A 12,717-nucleotide genomic window follows, 5' to 3' on the forward strand; every position below is an offset into this window, starting at 1 on the left:
CTGGGCCGGCGCAGTCTTCGCCGCCGCAGAACCCGGCCCCGTGCGCGGCAGGGGAACCCCAGGCCGCCCGGATGGCGCCCGCCCGCCCAGCCCCGCGCACCTCGCACCTCCCGCTCGGGCTCCGAGTCCTCGTCGGCCTCGCGCTCACGCTTCACCCGCGGCGCCGGGACGACGGGCACCGGGATCTCGCGCGCGCTCGCCGGCTCGACCTCGCGCTTGGCGCGCACCGGGCTGCCCCGGAAGCCGGCCGCCTCGGGCTCCCGCTCTCGCTCGCGCTCCCGCTTTGAGCGCCCCGAGCTGCCCCGCGCCTCGGACTCGCGCTTCCCGCGGGCCGAACCCCGCGACTCTCGCTTAGACCGGCTGGACATGGCCACCGCCGGTCGAGCGACGCGCGCAGGCGCCTGGACCCCGGCGCGCGGCGCGCGGCCAATCAGGGTCCTCCGCTGCCGGCGAGTGCGACGCGCTCTACGAGTCGCCGGCCGGGACAATTCGCGCGGCCGGAAGCGCAGGCGCTACTGAGTGCGGGGGACGATCCACTGCCTGGGGACCGGTGGCCTCTCCTGGCTTAAAGAGACAGGGACGTCTCGCCGGTACTGCGTTTTCTGGATAGTGGAAGCTGTACTTGGAACCAGATTTCTTCAAGACACTTTGTGCCTTGAAACCGCAATCGGAGGTTGTCTCCCTCAGTCTCCTCGCCTCGGAGGCTGAGGTCCCTTCTTTGCCCCTCCGCGCGGGAGCCTAGCGGCTCAGTTCTGCATTTGGAGGGTTCGTGGTATCGAGAAACTGCGAACGCCCTGCCAGGGGTGACCCTAGGACCCCACGCCGGGCCGTCTCGAGCTCGATGGCTCCTATGGGGACGCTCGGGTCTCACAGGTTCTGAGCCCAGCCGTGTCGCCTGCCTGAATTGGTCCACTCCGTGCAGATGACCAGGTGCTGTCCCTCTGACGCTTGCGTCTTGCTAAATACTGACATGCGCGTGCAAAGCCTTCACCGCAATCGAGAGAGGGACCCTGTCCAGCCCAGAGCGTCCTCGTGCCCCAGGGAGCCCCACGCCGCCCGCTGACCTGCCGTCCCCTAGAGTGGCTGCGCTCCCGAGTGTGACACCAGGGCCCACTGCGCTCGCTCTCCAGCGAGGCTCCTTCCGCCCGGCACCTGTCTTCGGGGACCCGGGGCCTGTGCCTGGTGGTCCAGGGGCAGAGCCTGCGCACTTCTCTCCTTGGGCAGTAGCATCCACCGCGGAGACAGGCCACGGTCCCTGTCTAAACGTGAACTCCTGGTTGTGACTTTTTAAACGAGGACGAGCACCACGCGCGCTCAGGCCTTCAAGCCCGCCCCGCAGACAGGAGAGCCGCGCAAGCCGGCCGCGGGCTCTGCAGCCTGCAGGCCGGAGAGCCGAGCGCAGTGCTGCCTCAGGCCTGAGCGCAGCGGGGTGGGGAGTGGCCCCAGGATGGGAAGCTGGCGATGTAATGTCACAGCACGTGGGACAGGAAGACTGACGTGGAGGGGTGCCCACGCGGGCGTCGTTTTTCTGAATTTCCCTTTTCCCTGCACGGGGACTGGACTCGGAGCCTCGCCGAGCTAGGCAAGCGCCCTATCACCAAGCCCGCCTCCCTCGCTCACATCGCAAGGAAAACAAAGCCCTTGCGCAGCCGCGGGGGCCCAGCCCCGGCCGCCTGAGCTCCGCGCGGCGCGCCCGGCCTCAGGACCGGAAATCGAGCCTCCAGCCGGAAGTCTGGCTGGGGCCGGAAGTCGGGCCTCGGGCGAGGGCTCCGGGCCGCGGCGGGGCCGTTGGGCGAGGGCTGCCGTGAGGCCGCGGCGCGGCGGCGGCGGCGGCTCCGCACCGCGGGCTCCAGATGGAGGCGGCACCGGGCCCCGGGCCGGGGCTCTGCTGCAAGCCCGGCGGGCGGCTGGACATGAGCCACGGCTTCGTGCACCACATCCGACGGAACCAGATCGCTCGGTACCGCCCCGCCCCGCCGCCGCCCCGCGCCCGGCCCGGCCCGGCGCGCGGGCCCTGACTCCCGCCCGGCTCCCCGCAGGGACGACTACGACAAGAAGGTGAAGCAGGCCAGGGAGAAGGCGAGGAGGCGGCACACGCCCGCGCCCACGCGGCCGCGCAAGCCCGACCTGCAGGTGTACCTGCCGCGGCGCCGAGGTGAGCAGCCGGCCGGCCCGCCGCCCCGCCTGCGCCTGCGCGCAGAGCCTCCGGGGCACCCGGCGAGGAGTCTGCCCTCCGCGGGCCCACCGAGTGGTGTGCGAGCATCCCCGCTGCCTGGCGGAGACAGCCCGGCGCAAGTACAAGCGACCAGGACGTAATTATGGAGGGATCCAGGAAAACGGCCCTTTGCCTAGCCTCCCTGCGACGTGCAGAGCACAGTAACTGACCTGTGGCACTGAGTTTGCTAAGCGTTGTTTCAGACGCTTTTAGATCGAGTGCGTATGCGTTCTTTGAATACGAGTTAGAACTCTTAACGTTTCCGTGTCATTGTTAGGCAACAGGCATAAAAAGTAACTTGCCCAAGATCTCAGAGCTCGTTAACAGCAAAGCCTGGATCTGAACCCAGGCACAGTTCTATCCACTCTTCCACTACCTTCCAGTCCTATTTGCGGGACAAATGTGTAGTGTGCATCTACTCTGTAAGAAGACTGTGCCAGCCCAGAGCAGGGAGACAAAGAGAAATAAACCTCCTGGTTGGTAGCACACCACACACACACATGCACCCGGGGCCCATCAGGAGATCAGGACTTAACTCACAGTATGTTTCCCTGCATCGTCTCTGTGGGCAGGGGCTTCAGCAGCATCCCCGTCTTCCCTCTCACTCTGGTTCATCCTTACAGATGGTTCTACCCACCCGGGCAACCCAGACTGTGAGGAGTCCGGTGAAAGCAGCAGTAGTGGTGGCTCCGAGCTGGAGCCTTCTGGCCACCAGCTCTTCTGCTTAGAATACGAGGCGGACAATGGAGAGGTGACATCAGTTATCGTGTATCAGGTACGCCTCATGGAAACAGCTGCAGCCTGAAGGTCCCGGGCTGTGGTAGAAATCACTGCCAGAGCCAGCGCCACTGTTTGCCTCAGGGCCAGTGCGAAGACTGCCCCCCATGACAGCACAGAACTGCCAGGCGGTGCTCGAGGGCACAACTCAGTCCTGCCTCGGTGACTGTCAGTGGGGAGAACAGGGAGGACTTGTGACCCCCAGTTGAGAATCACTGCTGCAGGGGACACCTGAGAAATGACAGGCACTGCCCAGAAGCCTTGAGCCAAGTGGAGTTCTGTGAGAGTGTTGTCTGGGGACGGGGAAGGTTGCCCTTCTGAAAGAAACCAGGCCCTGAGCCTCCTGACTCTTCTCCACGTAGGACGATGACCCAGGAAGGGTGAGTGAGCAGGTGTCAGCACACACGCCTCTGGATCTACCCATGCGAGAGGCCCTCAAGTTGCGTATCCAGGAGGAGATTGCAAAGCGCCAGAGCCGACCCTGACCGGGTTGAAGTCATTCTCTCCAGGCCAGAATCACTGCACTCAGGAGAATTCCGACTAGTGAGCCCACCCCTGGTTTGGGGATGCCAGAACTTGTCTGTCTGATCTTGAGACCCTTATGAGCTGCTGCATCCACAAGGGTGTTGCAGGGCTACTCCTAGCCCACCTCCCTTGCAGCGATTCTTGTCTCTTGGCCCATTTGCCTGGCCTACTCTTGGAATTTTTTGAGAATTTTGTTTAGATAATCTGGTGCTCTGGAAGCGGAGACCTCAGGGAGAGCCAGGGTTTATAAAGCCTTTTGCCAATATGCTGCTGTCTCACTGAGGTCATACGCCTGGCCAGCCACTCCGTGAGCCGTGTTTGTTGCTTTACAGTTCTTTTCTTTCATGTTTCTGCTCAGTTTCCACCCATAGTTTCCTAGGCCCCTCTCTGCCCCCTTTTAGGTTTTTCTCTTTTCTTCATCTTTTTGCCTTAGGTGGAATCCATCAGTTCCTTCCACCCTACCCCTTGATGTGACTGTGCACCTCCTCAGCTAAGGATTTGGAGGTGGTATCTGCTTTTCTATCAAGTTCTCCAAGTTTTTCTGGCACCAGTAATACAGGAGAGACTGCTTTGTTTTTGAGGCCTGTCTCCTTCCCCTTGCATGACTTCTTCCACATTCCTCCCATGCTCCACTGCTTTGCACTGTCGAGTTGGGACACCTAGGAAGAAAATGCTGGAGTTAAACTCTGACGGTATCTCACAGTGAAACCTGCTTGGCGTGGGCTAAGCAATCCCAGCTTTTGATCCATCCCCAGCTGTGAATAGACTAAAGGGGAATTGTCAAGACAAGCTATTAAGTCCAGAACAGTTTTGAACATATGTGCAAAGTGAAAGCATTAGTTTGGAGCCCCAGTTGAGAAGTAAATGAGCCCCCCTTGCCTGCCCCATGCTTTTTCCTTTCCTACCTCCAAAGAGTATGTAACTGAGTATGTCTGAGATTCTTGTGGATCCCAGGAATAGCACCTAGAGAATTTTTATTTTTCAGAATGGTCCCAGGAATCAAATCCAGGTCCTCTTGCAAGCTAGACAGCCACTCTACTGCAGAGGTACATCCTAACCCAGGGTTGGACTGAGAGGACGAGGTGTCACTCAGTGGTAGGTGACTGGCTCCCTGCACAGGCTCTGGGATCAGTCCCCAGCACCACACTGGGAGTGGGGGTGTGGTGGCACGGCTAAGATCTGAAGTATACAAGGCATCCTGTGCACCCAAGTTCCAAAGCACCTGTTTCCCAGCACATCAGCCTGAGATCAGCCGAACGAGGAGTGTGCGTGAGCCTGCGAGCACTGAGACCCCCTGAAGCCGAAGCCCCCTGCCCCAGGGGTTTCTGTGTGGCAGGGTCTCAAGATCAGTCTGACTTCCATCTCAACCGCTTTTCCCTTAAAGAACACCTGAGGGCACTGTTGGTTTGTGTCCTCTGCCCCTGGAAACTGACCCCTTGAAAATGGGCACGGCAGCTCCTTCAGCTGCACCATGACCACATTACCCTTGGGCCACAGCTGGCGGCGTCAGGAGCACTGAGAGCCAGTGAGGGGCAAGTGCAAAGCCTGTGCTCCAGACCCACATTGCTGGCCAGGGTCAAGTGCCTTCAGCCTGCAGTCCCAGGCTCAGTTCTGCTTTTAGAGGAGGAAGTCCCTGACCTCTACTATGCCTCTAGCTAGAAAGTGCCTTTGGACCTGGAAGGTCAGCTACCCTCCAGCTCCTCCTGGGCCAAGAGGGCCCTGCCAGACTCTGCCCACTTCTTCCTGCAGGAAAAGGACCAGTCTGTTTAGTCTTCCAGCTTTTCAGCTGATGTGACTTGAAACATGGGCTCTCACTGGAACTCTGGCTTCCTAATTGAGGCGGGGGCGGGGGGGGGGGTCAGCTCACAGCTGGATTACCTATTTCCTGGCTTTATATTAGAACATAGGAAGAAGGTTCCAAGAGGACTTGGGGGGCAGGGCACCTGAAACTTCAGCCTCCATTCCCGCTCTTGAGGGAAGAGGTCAAAGGAGGCAGCGTTTAGTAATTGCTGTGTCCTTTTCCACGTTTGCCATGTGATCCTCACAAAGGCCCCTCGGGCCTTTAGAAACTCCTTAATTTTAATCCTTTCTTCTTGAGGCACTTTGTCTCTATCAAGGGCATGTATTTCCCACCCATGAAAGTGTTCTAACACATGTATGACTCGCAGTGTGACTAAATAAAGTGCTGCCTGTACCGCAGTGAGAGGTGGTCCTTCAGCGCTGCCTCAGCTCAGCCCCACTGCTTGCCATCACCCTTCATCTGGGGCCAGGATGCTGCCATCCAGCCTACTTAGACCTGCCTCCAGACAGCTTGCCCGTGTGACACTGGTGCTTCGCCCTCAAGGAGCATGGCCACCGCATCTCTTGCAGGTTCTTGGGCTGTCCAGAAGAGGACCACCCTCTGCTGTGCAGTGCAGGGGCAGCAGCCTTAGGCTGAAGGAAACTTCGGCAGGCTACTTCAGGAGGAGTACGCATTTGACTAGTTGTGTTCTTGGTGTCTTAAAGAAAAATGTGGTGGGCATCTCTTGTCCATTTGGTATGGAGTGTTCCTCTGTTCTTAACTGAGGTTAAGACTGAATTTTAAGGCTTTTGTTTCCTGGCCACAAAGGGTGGTTACTAACAGGCGGAGGCTGGCATGCAAGGTCTCGGTACTGTGCAGAGGTGGACAGGGAAGCTTGAGTCCTAGCCCCCTGGCAAGCCCGGGGGCCTTTGAATGTGGCGCAAGAGAAGAGAGAGCCGTGTGTGCATGTGTGCGTGAGCCGGGAACCCCAGCCCCTCCAGCCAGTGGGGCCAGCACTGCTGAAGGGACACCACCAGCTGGAGATGAGCACACAGTGTGGGAGCAGGCTCTTTGGGGGTGGTGAGTGCCCAGCTTGCTGTAAATTTGGCAGGATCCATGAACTCAGGGTGCTGGGTCCCCTGATGGCTCACAATTTAAATGAGACCTGTGCTTATGGAAAGAGGAGTAAGGACCGGTTCCTCTCCTACCTCTGAACTTTTTGGGAGAATCATCATGGAGTGCTGACACATATTTGAAAGTTTAACTCCCCCAAATTCCTGTCCAGGAATCACATGACCAAGAAGCCATAGGACGCACCCCAGGTTTCTCTAGGAGTTGAAGTGAGGCTAGAAGTGAGACCTGCGGGGTGAATGGCTCCCCTGCCTACTGGGAGCCGGCAGAGCAAGGCAGGCTGCACTGACGGGGTCGCGGTGCCCGGTGCGGGAAAGCTGTGGTTCTGTTCCAGTTCTCGGTGTTAGCGCTGATGTGGGTGAGCAAAGCAGTGTGCAAACTATTTGAAAGTCCCAGATGGAAGACACTTCAAAAGCTGTATTTTTTTAACCAATAAACTGTTTACAGCACTGTTTTGTCAAGAGGTGTGAGTCACTTGTGTACGTGGGGAAGTGGACGTTAATTCCTGCCCTGTAGTTGCTGGATCACAGAAGCTGCACTGGAATCATCTCTTGCTTTGCCTGTTGTAAGAGCTGTCCTGGTTGGAGCACAACAGCTCGACTCAGCATCAGCATGGAAGGGACTGAAAACATGTGACCTCCCTACCAGGTGCTGAGGAGCTCCTCTGTAGTAGGGAGCGCTAGCTCGAACCCACTCTATTTTAGGAGCACTCCAAGTGCCTTCAGTGTCCCGACTCTGCTAACGCCTCACACCCCACTCATGTTAGAGCAGCTGGTTGAGTCTGAGGAGATCTTTCAGCCTGGCGACTGGACAGGGGTACAGAAAGGAGCACAGTAAGTGTTGAAAACCACCAAGCTGGGCAGGATGATGGCCACACTTGTAACCCCGCAACCTGGGAGGCTGAGACAGGAGGATCACAAGTTCAAGGCCAGCCTGGACAGCTTGGTGAGACCCTGTCTCAAAAAATGAAGGATTGGCTTTAATGCCCAGTGCTGCTAAATAAATAAATAGAGGCAGACACCCCTTTGCCCTTGGGACCAGCCAAAGGTGGGCTGATTTTATGTCCCCTGGTTCATTCAGCCAGGTTTTTGGGTGGTTTTGTTTTTCCCGGTTTTTGAATCGAGGGCCTTCCACCACTGAGCTACATTGCCAGCCCTTTTATTTTGAGACAGGGTCTCACTAAGTTGCCCAAGCTGGTCTCAAACTTGGGATCCTTCTGCCTCAGCCCCAGAGTCAGGAGGACCATAGGCCAACACAGCCACATCTGCCACAGCCACACTAGTTTTTGTTTTGCTTTACAGCCATACCTTTGTTTTTTTTCTTTTAATACCAGGGATTGAATCCAGGGGCACATAACCACTGAGCCACATGCCCTGTTTGTTTTATTTTGAGACAGGATCTCACTAAGTTGCTCAGAGCCTGCTAACCTGTTGAGGCTGTCTTTGAACTTGCCGTCCTCCTGCCTCAGCCTCCCTACCTGGCTACAGCCATACTTCTTGACCCTGCTTTAACTCCTACTCCTAACGTGAGCGGAAAACGGAGTCCACATGTGCACCTTCTTTGGGTGTAGGTTCCATTTCTACCCCCAGTGGGGTCCAAAAAGGTTTCTCTTGGCCGGTGCAGTTTGTTCTGCTGTTTCCTGCATTCCGCGGCCCTGTTTGTGCACATAACCTTTGCCTCACCGTGAGGCCCTCTCGCCCTGACCGCGGGCCGTCCGGTCGGGCTGGCCAATGATCTGCCCCAGCGGTCTCCCAGGAGTGTCCTCACAAGCTGGGCTGCCTTTAGGCAGACCCGGGCGCACTCGTGGTATGTGAGGCGAGCATTCCTGCCTCTTCAGTCATGAGAAGAATGTCCTTGGCCTCTAAGCTATGGTGACGCCGCTGGACAACGCGGCCCCGCCCGCCCCGCCCCCTCCCCGCTCGGCCGGGTCTCACCTCGCCCTCCAGCCTAGCGCACCTGGCCACCGGCCCCTCAGCACCCTGCACGACGCCTAATGGGCTCGCTGAGCACGGGCGCCTTTGGCCTCTGCCACCTTCGTCAAGGGATGGCGACGGGGGGACGGCGGGACGCGGTGACTTCTGGCCAGCACTCTGTGTACTCGCACGTCCGAGAATAGAGCAGGTGATGAAACCGCGCGGCCTGCGCGGACCCCGGCCCGGGCGCGCGGCGGCTCGGGAGTTGTAGTCCCGGCGGCGCGGACTCCAGGTCCCGGCGGGCGGCGCGGCGCGGAGGGGCGCGGGGCGGGGCCGCCGGCCCTTTAAACGCGCGGGGCAGCCCCGGGGGCCGCAGCCCAGGACCGCGCCACGAGGGTTGCGGGGCGCGGCGGCCGGCGCGCGCGGTGCGTAGCCCTCCCGGGCGGGCCCGGGTCCCGGCGCGCGGCCCGCGGGCGAGGGAGGGCGTCCCCTCGCAGAGGCCGGGCCCGCGGATGCCCGAGGGGTGCGCGGCGGGGCGCAGCCCGAAGTTGGGACGCCCGCGGGCGCAGCGGGCTCGGGGCGAGGAGCCGCCCGCCTCCCCTCCCCCGCCCGGGCCCCCGACCCCGGACCCCGGACTTTGACCTGTCTCCCCACCAGGCCGGGGCAGCTGATGTTTGTGGCCGAAGCCGCTCCAGGTAGCCGGGCCCGCCCCCTCCTCCCCGCCTGCCTCCCGTCCTCCCCCTGCTCCACCACCCTGGCTCCCCTCCCTCATGACCGCCTGGATCCTCCTTCCTGTCAGCCTGTCCGCTTTCTCCATCACGGGCATATGGACTGTGTAAGTAGACGGGGCTGGGCGCGGGAGACGGGGCCTTGAGGTCGGCGGCACACACAACGCCCCTTGTCCTGTAGTAGGCTCCAGGGTGGTGCCCAGGGTCACTCTGGCTGTCTCCAAAGCCTGGCCGGGTGCCTGGGCACACAGCCCCTTGGACAAGCTGGCACCACTGCCGTTCTGCCCGGGAACTGACCGACAGGCTGCAGCCAGGGCAATTTCCAGAGGGTTTCCAGCTGGGGCCGTGCGCAGGTCTGGTGTAGTCGCCACCAGCCCGGGCCCCCAGCAAGGCCAAGAGTCTGGATGGGCAGCAGGCTGGGACCTGGCCCCAGGGTGACGGTCTGCTCCCACAGGTATGCCATGGCCGTGATGAACCGCCACGTGTGCCCCGTGGAGAACTGGTATGGAGGCTCTGCAGGCAGCCTCGCTCTAAAGCTCCCTTCATCTGTCCCCTCCTGGGCCCTCTGCTGCGTGAGCCAGGCCAGGCCCCGGGCCTCGCTGCTCTCCTGACGTTGGGCCCCGGCACGGCTTCCTGCCCGTCTGCCCGCCTTCCACCATCCCTTCACCCCTCTGGCTTCTGCTTCAGGCAGGCTCTGGGGAGCAGGTTCTGGTGCCCTGCTGGGGAGGTCCGGGAGAGGGTCCTCTTCGAGGCCTGGGGCACCCCCTCCCCAGTCTACTCAGTGTCCTGCCTGCCAGGTCCTACAATGAGTCCTGCTCTCCTGACCCTGCTGAGCAAGGGGGCCCCAAGACCTGCTGCACTTTGGACGATGTCCCCCTCATCAGGTAAGTCAAGGAGACCTCGAGTCCTCCCAGACTTCCAGAAGGCCCTTAAACAAAGGCCCGTCCCGGGGTCACAGGAGTAATCGTCTTACTAAGGGCTACTTAATACCGCTTGCTGGTTGCTAGGAGCTGGGCTCTGCGGAGGGCTTTGTATGTGGTGTCCTTTAATTCTCCCAGAAGGGAGGCCACAGTTTTTCTATTGTATGTGAGGAAACTGAGGCTCAGCGTTATTGGTCCAGGTCACGGAGCTATAAGTGGAGGCAGCTGGACTTAAGCTTACACCCCGATTGCCCGGCCAGCAGCAGGCCTCAGCAGGGACTCAGGCCTGCCAGCACTCCAGGGCACCCCTTATCTTCGCTACACACGGGCTCTGTGGGGGCTCAGTCTGGAGACAGCTGTGTGAGGCTCACCAGCCCTTCCCATAAATCAGTGCTGTGCCCACTGAGGAACCGGCAGACGCAGGAAGCAGGGGACAGAACAGAGCCTGCTAGTGCTGCTGCCTCATGCTCTCCTTGCCTCCCACAGCAAATGCGGCACGTATCCCCCCGAGAGCTGCCTCTTCAGCCTCATTGGGAATGTGGGTGCTTTCATGGGTGAGTGGTACTCTGGGCCCCACCTCACCAGCAGTCAGCCCCCACGCTTCAGGAAGGACCTCCAAGGGGTCAGGCCGAGGGGCAACTGCCCTCCTGTTCCTTGGGGACCAAAAACCAACTTCCACACGGCCACCCGAGCTACTTGCCAGTCCCTGACTAAGGAAACCTAGTTCACCACCTGCCTGTCAGTCCCCTTTGGGCCCTCAGAGGGCAGGAGCACTGGAAGAAGGGAGCCGCTAGGAGGCCGGGAGGAGACAGGACTGGCCGGAGGTGCCAGGCTGGCCCTAGCCATGTCTCCTCCCCCAGTGGCCCTGATCTGCCTCCTGCGGTACGGGCAGCTTCTGGAGCAGAGCCGGCACTCGTGGGTAAACACCACAGCACTCATCACAGGCTGCACCAACGCCGCAGGCCTCGTGGTGGTTGGCAACTTTCAGGTGCCCCCAACACCCTTCGGACTTCCCCCAGTAGGGCCTGGGGGAGGGGGAGGAGGGGTCAGGAGGGGAAGGGGAGCCTGCAGGTTGGCACACACTTGTAATACTAGCAGCAGCTTGGGAGGCTAAGGCAGGAGGATTTCCAGTTTGAGGCCAGCCTTGGCAACTTAGTGAAACCCTGTCTCAAAAAGTAAGGGGTGGGATGTAGCTCAGTGGTAGACGCCCCAGGTTCAGTCATCAGCGGGGACCTCACAGTGGGCCTCTGCCTTGCCAGGTGGATCATGCCAAGCCTCTGCACTATGTGGGAGCGGGTGTGGCCTTCCCTGCAGGGCTGCTCTTTGTCTGCCTGCACTGTGCTCTCTCCTACCATGGGGCCACCACCCCCCTGGACCTGGTGGTGGCCTACCTGCGCAGCGTGCTGGCTGCCATCGCCTTCGTCAGCCTGGTCCTCAGTATCCTTCCAGGATGGGCTGCCCAGGAACTCATCATCTGGCTCCTTTCTCCCACTAGATGGGGTGGGCCTAGGTTCCAGCCCACAGGGCCTCTGGGGTCGTTGGCTCCCTCTAGGGAGACCTGGCCCCTGGCCCCAGCCGGCCGAGTGCGTGGGACTGCAGAAAGGTGCTGCCAGGCCCGCACAGCCTCAGAACCCTTCCTTAGCTGTGTCCAGGTGGCGTCTTCTTCGTCCACGAGAGCTCCCAGCTGCAGCACGGGGCGGCCCTGTGTGAGTGGGTGTTCGTCATCGACATCCTCATTTTCTATGGCACCTTCAGCTACGAGTTTGGGGCAGTGTCCTCAGACACGCTGGTGGCTGCTCTGCAGCCTGCCCCTGGCCGGGCCTGCAAGTCCTCGGGGAGCAGTAGCACCTCCACCCACCTCAACTGCGCCCCGGAGAGCATCGCCATGATCTGAGACCCGGAGGGTGGCTGGCCCGCCTCCGCGGCACCCCGCCCCTTATCTTCTTTGCGTTTATTTTGTACCAAAAACCATTTTCAGAAAGTATTCTGTTGGGATCTGGGCGTCCTCCCTCCTGGAGAAGGGGCCACCCCACGCCCGCCTGTGCCGCCTGCACGCAGTGCTGCTGCGTGTGAACCCAGCCCGGTCCTCACTCGCCAGCCAGCCCTCAGGTGCCTTCTCCCAGTGCCGGAGCCAGACTACTGGGGTTTCCTGCTGCAGGAATTGGGGGCTGGGACACAGGGGATGCAAGCCTGGGGGCGGGAAGAGCCCACCCCTGGGCCCACCAAGCTGCACTGGGGTCTTCTCTCTGCCCCTCACTTCCTTTAGGGCAAATAACACAGCAGAACCACATGGGTATTTTAGTACTTTTTTATATCTATTAAAAGAATTCTAATTTGCATGTTTGTAGTCTCTTCTGGAGTCAGGGAGAGCCTAATCCAGGATGGTTTTCCTTAAACAAGGAATGGGAGGAAACCCCTGGCCCCAGGGAGAGCCCCAAGTGTCCACAGCTCTTTAAGAGCAGGACAGCCAGGAACCAAGGATACCAGACACTATGCAAAGACCCACAAGGGCTTGAAACCCTTCTTGCACCTCTAAACTATGAAGTACCAACCTGGCCTGGCGGTCTACTTCCTTCCCCCACTCAGTCTGGTGTGAACTTTGATTCCACAGTAAGGGGAGGGGGGGTACAGAGCAACTTTAAAACATTAAAAGCAATTTTCTCTGTGGTGCTAAAGAACACTCCAGGATTCCAAGGTTAACTGAAGGTTCCAAGGTTAACTAGAAATC

At 60.0% G+C, this 12,717-nt stretch overlaps 3 protein-coding genes across 4 annotated transcripts in view; 2 read left to right on the forward strand and 1 right to left on the reverse strand.

The window, feature by feature from the left end:
* USP39 (ubiquitin specific peptidase 39) overlaps positions 1-398 on the reverse strand; it is a 35,764-nt gene extending 35,366 nt beyond the window's left edge. Inside the window, exon 1 of the mRNA XM_079110562.1 lies at positions 101-398. Within this exon, the coding sequence (XP_078966688.1) occupies positions 101-368 (268 nt within the window). The 5' untranslated portion in view covers positions 369-398. The remainder of the gene's footprint in view (positions 1-100) is intronic.
* Positions 399-1,411: 1,013 nt separating this feature from the next.
* On the forward strand, positions 1,412-4,373 carry LOC306644043 (UPF0561 protein C2orf68 homolog). The gene is made up of 4 exons (XM_079110561.1): positions 1,412-1,960; positions 2,040-2,155; positions 2,839-2,990; positions 3,355-4,373. The coding sequence occupies exons 1-4, from the start codon at positions 1,854-1,856 to the stop codon at positions 3,475-3,477; spliced, it is 498 nt and encodes a 165-aa protein (XP_078966687.1). The 5' UTR covers positions 1,412-1,853; the 3' UTR covers positions 3,478-4,373.
* Positions 4,374-7,992: 3,619 nt separating this feature from the next.
* Positions 7,993-12,328, forward strand: TMEM150A (transmembrane protein 150A). 2 transcript variants are annotated; one of them, XM_079110633.1, is made up of 8 exons: positions 7,993-8,549; positions 8,999-9,176; positions 9,524-9,571; positions 9,867-9,953; positions 10,476-10,543; positions 10,850-10,977; positions 11,249-11,426; positions 11,642-12,328. In XM_079110633.1, exons 2-8 carry the CDS (start codon positions 9,112-9,114, stop codon positions 11,881-11,883), a joined length of 816 nt encoding a protein of 271 aa, XP_078966759.1. In that variant the 5' UTR covers positions 7,993-8,549; positions 8,999-9,111; the 3' UTR covers positions 11,884-12,328. The 2 variants fall into 2 exon arrangements, with proteins under 2 accessions (XP_078966759.1, XP_078966758.1); XM_079110632.1 differs by lacking the exon at positions 7,993-8,549 and adding an exon at positions 8,644-8,766.
* Positions 12,329-12,717: the final 389 nt, after the last annotated feature.

This window comes from Sciurus vulgaris (assembly GCF_902686455.1).
Source record: "Sciurus vulgaris genome assembly, chromosome: 14".
NCBI classification, from domain to species: domain Eukaryota; kingdom Metazoa; phylum Chordata; class Mammalia; order Rodentia; family Sciuridae; genus Sciurus; species Sciurus vulgaris.